General features: G+C 42.6%; 1 protein-coding gene across 5 annotated transcripts in view; it reads left to right on the top strand.

Annotated features, from left to right (window-relative positions):
* Positions 1 to 14,053, top strand: part of LOC135558810 (adhesion G protein-coupled receptor L2-like) — a 119,148-nt gene that overhangs the window by 75,403 nt on the left and 29,692 nt on the right. For 4 of the 5 annotated variants that reach the window (XM_064992951.1, XM_064992952.1, XM_064992953.1 and 1 more), the window contains exons 7-11: positions 1,634 to 1,737; positions 2,573 to 2,752; positions 9,981 to 10,164; positions 13,082 to 13,204; positions 13,367 to 13,566. In XM_064992951.1, coding sequence (XP_064849023.1) covers positions 1,634 to 1,737; positions 2,573 to 2,752; positions 9,981 to 10,164; positions 13,082 to 13,204; positions 13,367 to 13,566 — 791 coding nt within the window. Of the gene's footprint in view, positions 1 to 1,633; positions 1,738 to 2,572; positions 2,753 to 4,653; positions 4,693 to 9,980; positions 10,165 to 13,081; positions 13,205 to 13,366; positions 13,567 to 14,053 lie in introns of all 5 variants that reach the window. The other variant, XM_064992955.1, reaches the window with a different exon arrangement.

Genomic DNA, 14,053 nt, shown 5'->3' with positions numbered 1-14,053 from the left:
ACATGACCAGCTGTGTGTGACCAGGTGGAAAAATCTTTACATGCCAAACCATATCATAATCGCAATACACAGCCTACATCGTTGTCACCATATTAGCTAAAGTAACATCGTAGTCAATTAACCTACAATTGTGCAGTGATGTTAGTGTACAGTCAGTAAGCAGTTTAGCACTTACACAGGCAGGCCCTGCTGGTAATAAATGAGTACTACCAAATGCTTACCTTAACTTGGAAGAGTTCCAGTGTTGTGTTGGATAGTCATAGCCAGCTAACTAACATAGCATCCCTCTGTTTGAGTAGGCTAAACTAGCAAGCTGCATTTGCTAGCTCAGTGAAACAGAAAGGGAAAAAATGACTCTCTTGCTTCTCCTTCATTTTGGAAGAAATGAATTTGTTCAAAACTGTTAAAGTATTGTCTTTCTCTCTCTTTGAGTCAACGACTCACCACATTTTATGCACTGCCGTGCTAGCTAGCTGTAGGCTATGCTTTCAGTACAAGATGAATTATCTGATCCTTTGATTGGGTGGACAACATGTCTGTTCATGCTGCAAGAGCTCTGATAGGTTGGAGGACGTCTTCCAGAAGTCATAATTGCTGTGTAAGTCTATGGAAGGTGATGAGAACCATGAGCCTCCTAGGTTTTGTATTGAAGTCGATGGATGTCCTCTGACTACACCACGGTGCTACCCTACAGTGCTGTTGAAGCTACTGTAGGCCTTCATTGCAAAATAGCATGTTTTTATAAATAATTTGGTGATGTGATTATATATAGTATCGTTTTATCTAGAACGGATAACTTTGTAAATATTTTAATGTTTATTTATTTTTATAAAATTCAATGAGGAGGATGGTCCTCCTCTGAGGAGGCTCCACTGGTAATGGCAACTTTATTAATTGACAACCTGCAATTAGACCTGTGGTATATTCAAACCTTTTTCAACAGGGAACCCATTTTTACTGATGGAATTTCTGGGGACCCCATTTTTCCCCCCAAGAATTTCTCGTGACCACACCCTAATCCCAAATATAATTATACAACCTTTTAAAATCTGTTAAATGTATGTAGATTTTTACATCAACAAATAACCTTAAATTAATTTAATTTTCAAAAGAAAGCATTAAATAAATGTACTTAATGCATTTTTTGGGGGGGGGGGCCTCACTGCAGTTCGTAACCTCAACTTTGGATACCACTGAATTAGACTATAAGAAGACAGACAATGATTCCTACAGTATAAAGATGAACTGTATGAGAATATCTCACTGTTCAGTGTCCGCTTTATACAGTATAAAGCTGGCAACCTTTCTGGTTCCTACTGGTCAGCCACTTTTTGCATCATTGCTTTTTTGACCGTGCCTGACCTCAGTTGTTTGTTTTTCCTGAGAAACTTGTTGAGAGGACAGGAATGGTAGGAGGGTGAAGAGTTGGCCTAACCTCTGTTAAATACATTTTTATTTAACCTTTATTTAAACAGGCTGTACTCATTGTGATGCAATTTCTTTTGATAGAAAGAACTGTTCAAGATGGCAGTGGTCAGCAACGTTACAGAAATGTACACAAACAAATGCACACATACATTAAAAACAGGCAATAGGGTTGTGTGATGGTTGTCTTTGTTGTGCGTTTCTCCAGGCATTGCCTCCTACCTCTGCACGGTGGCAGGGGGGACCTGGAACCCAAAGGGACCTGACCTCAGCAACTGTACCTCCCACTGGGTCACTCAAGTGGCACAAAAGGTTGGTCAACAATGTCCCCCCCATGGCTCTGGTGACAGCGATGGAAGGAACAAAACACATCAGCTTTCCTCTTCTACTTTATCTGAAAGGGCACGGTGTATCTGTCATTTTATGGCACCTGGTTGGTTTCAACACTAAATAAGGGGCTTGCCCATACATATACTGTATTCCACTGAATGCCTTATAGATGTAAACAAAATACACATTTAATGCACATTTGTTTATATTTTTCTTGCACACTGTGGATGGCTTTCTGTGGGCTATAGCTTGCAGCATTAATATTGATTTGAGTTTAAATCAGTATGTGATACATTACCTGTACCTTACCTGACTCTGTGATGCCTATCATCCAAAGATGTTTCACCAATGTCCATGAGCCTTTTCCTGCTGTGCTGTTTTCTTCCTTTATCCACATTAAATCAGTATTATAAACTGGGTGGTTCAACCTCTGAATGCTGATTGGCTGACAGCCGTAGTATATCAGACCGTATACCACGGGTATGACAAAACATTTATTTTTACTGTTCTAATTACTTTGGTAACCAGTTTATAATAGCAATAAGGCACGAGGGTTTGTGGTATATGGCCAATATACCACGGCTAAGGACTGTGTCCAGGCACTGCGCGTTGCGTCGTGCATAAGAACAGCCCTTAGCCGTGGTATATTGGCAATATACTACACACCCTCTTGACTTATTGCTTAAGTATCCATTATATCCTTAAGTATCCAGCACATAGTTAACATACCACATACCAGGTACAGTATTTAGTAGGAAACAAGTAATTAAAAGCTTAAACCGGACCTTTAATATTGCAGTTTTTCCTCCAACTCCAGATCCGTAGTGGGGAGAATGCGGCTAACCTAGCCAATGAGCTGGCCCACCACACACAGGGTCCAGTGTTTGCCGGTGACATCAGCTCGTCAGTGCGTCTCATGGAGCAGCTGGTGGACATCCTGGACGCTCAGCTCCAGGAGCTATGCGAAAAGGACTCCGCTGGGCGTAGTTTCAACAAGGTAGTATAAAACAATTTATGTCATTTAGCAGACGATTTGAGTTAATAAATCTGAGTATATGTGACCTCAGGTAGGCTAGTTAGTTACGAGAGCCGTACATTGTATAAACATACGTATATCTCTGGGTGGGTAGTATTTCCTCCTCTCCTGCCCTCGCTTTGCTCCACCTTGTGACTCTACATAGGTTAACCCACTCATTAGCCCTCCCCACACTTCTCCTTCCAGGTGAGGTTAGGGGGAGGAAGGGGAGGAGAGGCCAGCCCAGCCCATAGGGGGAGCTGTGGCTGTGGAGAGGGAGGAAGCTCATTCTTCCGGCCCCACCTCTTCTTAGTAATTACTGGGTTCTGAAACGCAGCCTTCTCACCTGGCAGCTCTGACATAGAGCTGATGGATTGCAGCCCCTCGCTAGCCAACACAAATAATAACTCCTCTCCACCATCACCAACTTCTAAAACCAAAGTTGCGCCCCTGGCGACAGTCATATGGTGATATGGATTCCGGTTTTACAGTACTATTCAGAACCTAAAAGTGAAATGAATTCCGGTTTCACAGTACTATTCAGAACCTAAAAGTGAAATGAATTACGGTTTTACAGTACTATTCAGAACCTAAAAGTGAAATGAATTCCGGTTTCACAGTACTATTCAGAACCTAAAAGTGAAATGAATTCCGGTTTCACAGTACTATTCAGAACCTAAAAGTGAAATGAATTACGGTTTTACAGTACTATTCAGAACCTAAAAGTGAAATGAATTACGATTTTACAGTACTATTCAGAACCTAAAAGTGAAATGAATTACGGTTTTACAGTACTATTCAGAACCTAAAAGTGAAATGAATTCCGGTTTCACAGTACTATTCAGAACCTAAAAGTGAAATGAATTACGGTTTTACAGTACTATTCAGAACCTAAAAGTGAAATGAATTACGGTTTTACAGTACTATTCAGAACCTAAAAGTGAAATGAATTACGGTTTTACAGTACTATTCAGAACCTAAAAGTGAAATGAATTCCGGTTTCACAGTACTATTCAGAACCTAAAAGTGAAATGAATTCCGGTTTTACAGTACTATTCAGAACCTAAAAGTGAAATGAATTACGATTTTACAGTACTATTCAGAACCTAAAAGTGAAATGAATTACGGTTTTACAGTACTATTCAGAACCTAAAAGTGAAATGAATTCCGGTTTCACAGTACTATTCAGAACCTAAAAGTGAAATGAATTCCGGTTTTACAGTACTATTCAGAACCTAAAAGTGAAATGATTTGGACCAAAAGGCACCAGGGTAGTGTTGTCTTGGTTACTTTTGGGTTAGCTAGTCCTAGACTGAATCTTTCGGTCTATGTTCTGGCTGTACTTTCTTAAAACTGCACAGTAATATACTCCTGCAGCCACGATGTAGCTAGCTGTGGGAATAATGAAGCAGTTTCCTTTGACCGAGACGGAGACCATTCAACAAAAGGCTCGACAATAAAACCCAAAGCCGGCATACTGTTATAACCTCAGTGCCGTGGAATCCAAATGACCATCTCCTGCTTAGTTTATTTTCTCAGTGCTTTATAAAACATCGTTAATGCAAAACGTAGGAATTTTATCTCAGCGATTCCCCATCTATGCTGTGCAGCTCTGTCTTGGCCGGCCACGCCCTTGTCGTTATGTAAGCCAGATACAGCTTCCCGAAACACATTTTAGAATGTGTTGCATAATACACACTGAGCTTCTTATTTCATCTACCTAACATAAGGTTTATATATTATCATTTCCATCCTGATGGGTAAGTGGTGTATTTTAGGATATCTGTTTTCTAAAGACATAGACTAACCTCATTTTCCCTCCAAGCTCTTTTGCTTCCTAATAGTATGCCTCTTGTTCTTAATCCTCACTTTGTGTTAAAAAGCTTCAAAAGAGAGAGAGGACTTGCAGGGCATATATGAAGGTACTGTATGTCTGCTGGTTCCACAAAGGTGGACCTATCCACAATATGCTCAGTTGGTGTCTTGTCTGTCTGTCTGTGATTATCTGCTGGCTTGTCTGTATGCAAAACACATCTGCTTCTCCACCTGTCTCTCTGCTTGTGCATCTGCCAGCCTGTCTATTTGCCTGTGTGTCTGCTAGCCTGACAGTATGTCCATCTATCTCTCTACCCCTCAACTCACCTGTCTGTCTGGTCTGTCGATCTGCCTGCCTGTCTGTCTGTCAATATCGCTGCCTGTCTGTCTGTAAGTCAATATCTCTCCTATCTCTTATCTCTCTCTATTCCCCTCCCTCTTTGTGCGTTGTATGAGTAATTGCCTTCCCACGGCCGTAATTGTAGCTCCCTGTCAGCCAGAAGTTTGATCAAAGTGGCAGTGTACTCAGTTTTTCACTTTACCATTTCCAGCCTCTCCTTGTTCCTCCACTCGCTGACAAAAGTGCCAATTTTTGTGTTTGTTTGATGGATTCATTTTCAGTCCCATTAATGTGTTTTGTGTTCATATAGGATTTGTTGGGGTCTTTTCATTCCTTTCTCTCTTCATGCCATTTTCCTTTCCTCGGAGTTTATAATCTGAGAGCAGGTCCTGTTGAAAGAAGCGGTTCTGGCGTAAACACAGTGGGCCTGCCTTGCACGAAACAAACCAACCTCCTCAGACCTCTGTCTCTCTCTTCAGTCTCTATGTTTGACTGGTGGGAGCATTCTTCACCATGAGTTAGGGCTGTTTTTACTGAGGTCTCTTTTACTGTGAGACATTGGGATACACTGCATGTCACCGTCAACTTGATTTACGGGCGTCTTCTTTATTCATCAATAGGCAATGTAAGTGAAGTCAGCACCACCACCACCACCCAAGCGTTTCCTGCTCACTGTAGGGCATCTTGGGTAACACCCTTTGTGATTGGTGTGTGGTGGGGCCGCCACCCAGGCGAGAATTATATAAATTAAAGACGACTAAATCAGAATAGTTTTTTTCTCTTTGTTCTAATGCTGCCGCAAATTAAAGACAACGATTATTTTGACTTATTTATTTGTTCCTCATTCTTCATGCCTACAAGGAAGGGGGTACACACCAGGAGGGTAGACCATTGAGTTTTGATTTGTTTGTCTGAGGTGTAACGGCCCTAGCCCTGAAATCACTACTGCTATTCTGACTCCACTCTCTTCCTATCCAATCCAACTCTGACTGGGCTTGTAGGCATATCATAGCTCTAGGTAATAATGGTAGCCAGCCGTGTGGTTGGTTTACTTGTTGTGTTGATTGGTTAATCATCAGTCTGGTGTGATAGCGAGGGACTACAGTGTTTATTCGCCCCACTGGTTAATCCAGACAAAAGGGTAATTGTGCCTATGGTCAATTAGTGTGTGTGTGTGGATGATAATCACATCTTTGCACTAATTGGTACAATGAGTGACTGTTGTTATTGGCTAATTACCACTATAGTGTAGCCTGGGCCTCTGCTGTGGTTAATGTCACCTGTGGTTAAATTGTCACTGGTTTATCGGGTCATGGGGTTGATATGGATTTGTGGGGAAATTATGCTGATGGATATGTTTATCTGTGGGGATAGCGCTTCTGTGTGGGTCTGGATATCAGCTATATGGGAGTCATCAATGGGCTAGCGTAAGCGCTGCTGTGTGGGTATGGATATCAGCTAACTAGCCATTTCACATCGGTTACACCAGCCTAATCTCGGGAGTTGACAGGCTTGAAGTCATAAACAGCGCAATGCTTGAAGCATTGCGAAGAGCTGCTGGACGAACGCACAAAAGTGCTGCTTGAATGAATGCTTACAAGCCTGCTGGTGCCTACCATCGCTCAGTCAGACTGCTCTATCAAATCATAGACTTAATTATAACATAATAACTTACAGAAATACAAGCCTTAGGTCATTAATATGGTTGAATCCGGAAACTATCATTTCGAAAACAAAACGTTTATTCTTTCAGTGAAATACGGAACCGTTTTGTATTTTATCTAACTGCTGGCATCCCTAAGTCTAAATATTGCTGTTACATTGGACAACCTTCAATATTATGTCATAATTGTGTAAAATTCTGGCAAATTAGTTCTCAATGAGCCAGGCAGCCCAAACTGTTGCATATACCCTGACTCTGCGTGCAATGAACGCAAGAGAAATGACACAATTTCACCTGGTTAATATAACCTTTCTTTTAGCTAAATATGCAGGTTTAAAAATATATACTTCTGTGTATTGATTTTAAGAAAGGCATTCATGTTTATGGTTAGGTACACGTTGGAGCAACGACAGTCTTTTTTCGCGAATGCGCACCGCATCGATTACATGCAACGCAGGACACGCTAGATAAACTAGTAATATCGTCAACACATGGTCTTAGCATTCTCTCACCCAGCTTTACCTGGAATGATTTTCCGTCTTGAAGGAGTTTGCACATATGCTGTGCACTTGTTGGCTATTTCTCCTTCACTCTGCGATCCAACTCATCCCAAACAATCTCAATTGAGTTGAGGTCAGATGATTGTAGAGGCCAGGTCATCTGATACAGCATTCCATCACTCTCCTTCTTGGTCAAATAGCCCTTACTCAGCCTGGAGGTGTGCTGGGCCATTGTCCTGTTGAAAAACAAAATGATAGTCCTACTTAGCGCAAACCAAAAGGAGGGATGGCGTATCACTGCAGAATGATGTGGTAGCCATGCTGGTTAAGTGTGCCTTGAATTCAAAATAAATCACTGACAGTGTCACCAGTAAAGCACCCCTACACCATCACACCTCCTCCTCCATGCTTCACGGTAGGAACTACTTATGCGGAGATCATCTGCTCACCTACTCTGCGTCTCACAAAGACACGGCGGTTGGAACCAAAAATCTCAAATTTGGACTCATCAGACCAAAATACAGATTTCCATTGGTTTAATGCCCATTGCTTGTGTTTCTTGGACCAAGCAAGTCTCTTCTTCTTATTGTTGTCCTTTTAGTAGTGGTTTCTTTGCAGCAATTCGACCATGAAGGCCTGATTCACGCAGTCTCCTCTGAACATTTGATGTTGAGATGTGTTTGTCACTTGAACTCTGTGAAGGATTTATTTGGGCTGCAATCTGAGGTGCAGTTAACTCGAATGAACATCCTCTGCACCAGAGGTAACTCTGTCTTCCTTTCCTGTGGTGGTCCTCATGAGAGCCAGTTTCATCATAGCGCTTGATGGTTTTTGCACCTGCTCTTGAAATGTTCTGTATTGACTAACCTTCAAATCTTAAAGTAATGATTTGAGCTGTTCTTGCCATAATATGGACTTGTTATTTTACCAAATAGTGTTATCTTCTCTATACCACCCCTACCTTGTCACAACAATTTTTGTTTTAATTTAAATAGGCAAGTCCATTCAGAACAAATTCTTATTTAATTGACAGCCTACCCCGGCAATGCTGGGCCAATTGCACGCCACTCTATAGGACTCCCATTCACGGCTGGATGTGATACAGCCTGGATTCGAACCTGGGACTGTAGTGACGCCTCTTGCACTGAAATGCAGTGCCTTAGACCGCTGCGCCACTCAGGAGCCCTATATACAGTGCCTTGCGAAAGTATTCGGCCCCCTTGAACTTTGCGACCTTTTGCCACATTTCAGGCTTCAAACATAAAGATATAAAACTGTATTTTTTTGTGAAGAATCAACAACAATCATTTTGCCCGCCCAATTTTTCAGTTTTTGATTTGTTAAAAAAGTTTGAAATATCCAATAAATGTCGTTCCACTTCATGATTGTGTCCCACTTGTTGTTGATTCTTCACAAAAAAATACAGTTTTATATCTTTATGTTTGAAGCCTGAAATGTGGCAAAAGGTCGCAAAGTTCAAGGGGGCCGAATACTTTCGCAAGGCACTGTAACACAACTGATGGTCTCAAATGCATTAAGAAGGAAAGATATTCCACAAATGAACTTTTAAGAAGGCACACCTGTTAATTGAAATGCATTCCAGGTGACTACCTCATGAAGTTGGTTGAGAGAATGCCAAGAATGTGCAAAGCTGTCATCAAGGCAAAGGGTGGCTTCTTTGAAGATCTGAAATATAACATATATTTGTTTAACACTTTTTTGCTTACTACATGATTCCCTATTGTATTATTATTTCTTAGTTTTTATGTCTTCACTATTATTCTACAATGTAGAAAATAGCAAAAATAAAGAAAATCCCTGGAATGAATAGGTGTCCAAACTTTTGACTTGTACTGTATGTAAAATGAGGTATCTGTTTTTTATTTTGAATAAATGTAGCAAATTTGTCTAAAAAACTGTTTTTGCTTTGTCATTATGAGGTATTGAATGTAGATTGATAACAAACAAAAACGATTTAATCCATTTTAGAATAAAGCTGTAATGTAACAAAATGTGGAAAAGGGGAAGGGGTCTGTATACTTTCCAAATGCACTGTAGATAAGCTACATGGGAGTCATCAACGGGGCTAGCGTTAGCGTTGCTGTGTGGATATGGATATAGATTGATATGCTAAGCTCCATGGAAGTTGTGAACTCTCCTGCACAGGGTCACAGTGACCTCCATTTTGATCAACATTTGACTTTTTCTCGTGAGGGTTTGGAATGTTTTGCTTTTACTTACTGCTTATCAGCCAAGCAGGAAATGAAAGGATTGCCATTGAAAACAAGCAGAATTATGCCCTTCTTTACTTTGACTGCTACCCATGAAACAAATGGATTCATTTTCTTGATAACATTTTCCCCTCTAGGAAGGAAAACCTGCACATTTCTAGGCCATAATGACCAGATCCTGTTATGGAATATATTTATTGTTAGCGAAGAGGAAGATAATTGCTCTTTGGGAAAAATCAGATGTTAAAGAACAGGAACCGAGAGAGTACTATTGTGGAATAACTCCATTCATTTGAAAAACATTTGGTTTGTGTTTGAACTTCCCCTCTGGCACAGTTTTGTTATTCAAAAGAAAATAAATGGGTCTAAACCAGGGAAGTGGGGAGACAACATCCTGTAGTTTTCATTCTGTGACCACCATGCCATCTTTAAGTGATGTTTTAATTTGAATGAATCTTCATATCATCTTTTAATTCCAGTGACCTTACTTGTTGATTTTTTTTGGTTGTCGCTTGTCCTTACTTGCCGTCACCATCATATGCTTTTCTTGCCCCCGTTTCTGCCTGTATGCTGCAGGCATTAGTAGAAGTTATGAGGGATCACATTTTTTTTAATTTTAAGTGACAAAGGTCTGACATTTGACTTGTTTCCACGGATACAGGCCATTGTGGATACGGTTGACAACCTCCTGAGGCCGGAAGCCCTGAAGTCCTGGGAAGACATGAATTCCACGGAGCAAACGCACGCCGCCACCATGTTACTGGATACCCTGGAGGAAGGCGCCTTCATCCTTGCCGACAACCTGATTGAACCCGCTGTAGTCAAAGTGCCTGCAGACAACATAAGTATGTTTGTTTTTTCTACCCCCCCTGCCCATCACTCATAAAAAGGAAAAACTAGACAGACACGTCTGCCAGTTACAATCCACAGTTTTAATGATTATTTTTCTTTGTATTATCTCTCCCCGTGTCTTGGAAGAAAATTACTTTGACCTCAGTACTAAAATTGCCTTTTTTTTTCTACAGTTTGTTATGTTCAAGGAAGTGGAAGTTAACATTCACAACCATTCTGTAGAAACATACTTCTGCTAGGCCCCAGGGCTTCTTTTCCATGGGCTTATTCATTCTAGACAAGAACCTGGACAGCTATTCCTCCAGGAGAGAGGCAAAGTGGTTTTTAGAAAGACCAAATTTAGTTGAAGTCACAGTAGGAGGTTTGATGTCTCGCTCAGCGCCAGGCAAGCTAATATGTTCTCACAGGCAGTTTATTAGCAATGTGATCTCATTCATTTAAGTCAGCTTTGTGCAGTGAACTGTCATTTTCCCTACACAAGCCTCTTTGTTGCTATGGTTATGAGTTCCCGCTGCCTTTTTCTTGCATAGTTAAGTAGGGACATTGAATTTGTTCTGCAAGATGAACTGACTGGTCCTCTCATGGAAAAATCAATTGAATCATTTGATACACTACATGACCAAAGGTATGTGGACACCTGCACGTCGAGCATCTCATTCCAAAATCATGAGCAGTCGGAGTTCCAATTCGTCCCAAAGGTGTTCGATGGGGTTGAGGTCAGGGCTCTGTGCAAGCCAGTCAAGTTTTTACACACTGATCTCGGCAAACCATTTCTGTATGGACCTCGTATTGTGAACGGGGGCATTGTTATGCTGAAACAGGAAAGGGCCTTCCCCAAACTGTTGCCACAAAGTTGGAAGCACAGAATTGTGTAGAATGTCATTGTGTGTTGTAACGTTAAGATTTCCCTTCACTGGAACTACAGGGCCTAGCCTGAACCATGAAAAACAACCCCAGACCATTTTTCCTCATCCATTAAACGTTACAGTTGGCGCTATGCATTGGGGCAGGTAGTGTTCTCCTGTAATCCGCCAAACACAGATTTGTCCGTCGGACTGCCAGATGGTGAAGCGTGATTAATCACTCTAGAGAACGCATTTCCACTGCTCCAAGCCAAAGGCGGCGAGCTTTACACCACTCCGATGATTGGCATCGCGCATGGTGATGTTAGGCTTGTGTGCGGCTGCTCGTCCACCGAAACCCATTTTATGAAGCTCCCGACTAACAGTTCTGACGTCGCTTCCAGAGGACGTTTGGAACTTGGTAGTGAGTGTTGTAGACCATTTTTACGTGCTACACACTTCAGCACTCGACGGTCCCGCTCTGTGAGCTTGTGTGGCCTACCATTTCGCGGCTGAGCCGTTGTTGCACATAGACGTTTCCACTTCACAATAACAGCACTTACAGTGGACCGGGGCAGCTCGAGCAGGGCAGAAATTTGACAAACTGACTTGTTGGAAAGGTGGCATCCTGCGACGGTGCCACGTTGCAAGTCACTGAGCTCTTCAGTAAGGCCATTCTACTGCCAATGTTTGTCTATGGAGATAGCATGGCTGTGTGCTCGATTTTATAGAGCTGTCAGCAACGAGTGTGGCTGAAATAGCCGACTCCACTATTTTGAAGGGGGTGTCCACATACTTTTGTGTATATAGTGCATTCTATACAGTAGCTATGTCCTCTAACCCTGCCTTAACCCTTTGTCGGTAAATGGTAATTACAAGCGGATAACAAAAACCAGATGTACTGCAGCCAGCTAATGCGAAATGTAATCGTTTGCCTATACACGCCATGTATAGTTAATCGTTGCGAACAGGCTCTGTTTATGTGCTTTTAGCACACAGGGCCTCAACAACAGATTTTAAAAATATATATATATTTCTACTAGTAGTAATATAGCTAGTAGAACTATCCCAATCTCTGACAATGCTATGTGAGCACTGAGGCCCCGGGACAGTCTTCTCTGCAGCTCGCCTGATGAGCAGCAGGAGAGAAGCCCAAAAGGATCCCTACTCCTAATTAACATAGTTTCCTGATTCAGGCTGAAACACAAATGGCACCTTGAGGCAAACGTCAAGGGCAGGAGGAGAGAAAAGGGAGGGGTAAGTGGTGGTGGGTGGGGGGGGGCGTTTAGGATAGAGGGAAAGAAGGAAGGGAGGAAAGGAAAGGAGAAAAAATGTCATAGGGAGAACAATTCCTCATCTCTGAGTGTCAAAAGCGATCTGTGGTGAGGAAGTTGAGGCTGGTTCTGACAGGAGGGAGTGTGCTGATACGTGCGTCCTCCTGACCCCTCCGTAATTCCAAACATCAAAGAGAGAGAGAGAGAGCCATCCGGCAGCTGGCACAGCACAGCAGAGAGGAGAGCAAGAGAGAGAGGGAGGGATAGAGGGAGCGAGAGAGAGGGCAGGGGGTTTGCTGTAGGAATCTAGCAGGCTTTCCAGAGATTTGCTCGCTGGCGAGGCCAGAGTTATCTGAACCCACAGGGGGAAAAAAAAGCCCAATGATATTTTTTATCTTATGAATATTTGACATTCATGCTTCAGCAGGCTGGGTGGTGCTGTTCTCTCTCTCTCTCTCTCTCTCTCTCTCTCTCTCTCCATCTCTCCATAAGGAGCTCTGTAGGCCAGGGTTACGGGGAGCAGCTCAGATCCTCTTTTTTTTTTACAGTAAATAGTGCCGGATGGGATATTGACAATGAGATTGGATTCTCTAGCTGGAACACTTGATCTGGTTCCTCCCTTCTTTCACACTTCCCAACCTTTATATCAACGCTCTATTAAACACTGCGTGTTGCTATTGAAACGTGACCTGTCAGTAATGTATACCACTACCGTTCCCTTCCTCCTGCTCCCCCCCTCTCCGTCTCCTCCTGCTCCTCTCCCGCTACCTCCTCCTCTCCTCGTCCTCTTTTAGTGCTGGATGTGTATGTGCTCAGTACTGATGGCCAGATGCAGGACTTCAGGTTCCCCCAGACCAGCAAGGGTGGAGCCTCCATTCAGCTGTCTGCAAACACAGTCAAAGTCAACAGTAAAAACGGTAACAAGAGAGGGGGGGGGGTGTATGAATAAAAATGAATGAATGTGATCACACTGAAGGAGCATTGCACTGTGACAGTGGCCGAAGTATAGAAATTAGAAGCAATTTTATACATTCACAATGCCACAATAAATCTTATTCTAATGTGTATTTTTTTCCCAGGTGTGGCCAAACTGGTTTTTGTCCTCTATAAGCACCTTGGCCGGTTCCTCAGTACAGAGAACGCCACTCTCCGAGGAGGAGGAGGACGTAACCTTTCAGACCTGACCGTCAACTCACACATCCTGGCCGCCTCCATCACCAAGGAGTCCAGCCGCGTGTTTGTGTCCGACCCCGTCATCTTCACCCTGGAGCACCTCGACGTGAGTCCCCCTTCCCCCTTGGAAAAACCCTGGAGCTCTAGAGTCAGGCCGTGGTGTGGTTCAGTGCAGGGGGAAATGGTGGGAAAGAGGAATGGCTGTGTGGTCTTTAGTAGCTGTGGAGGATAAATGCCAATTTCATAGGATACAGCTAGCACGGCTTTAAAATACAAGTCAGTGTCAGATCGAGAACTCCCACGGTATATACGCTTCTGTTAGTTTACATGGAGAAGCTATCGTGTTTGTCATGCTATGATATGTCAATATGCTGGAATGGTTTATAATTGCACTTGACACGACAGACAAGGTGGGATCCGTCCATAGGCCGAAGCAGGCGAACTTGAGTGCTATCTTGTGTATTCCAGTACTTTGCTTTTTGCTACCATAGTTATTTGCCATGGCAGGCTCGTCTTGCCTGCTGTTATTGACCCTTGATGGAAAATGACATAGGCACATAGTATGCATATGTACTCTAAAGTAATCTGTTAAT

This window comes from Oncorhynchus masou, chromosome 17 (assembly GCF_036934945.1).
Source record: "Oncorhynchus masou masou isolate Uvic2021 chromosome 17, UVic_Omas_1.1, whole genome shotgun sequence".
Classification (NCBI taxonomy): Eukaryota; Metazoa; Chordata; class Actinopteri; order Salmoniformes; family Salmonidae; genus Oncorhynchus; species Oncorhynchus masou.
Note: the sequence above shows the minus strand (reverse complement) of the source record. Positions and strands in the feature narration are given on the sequence as shown.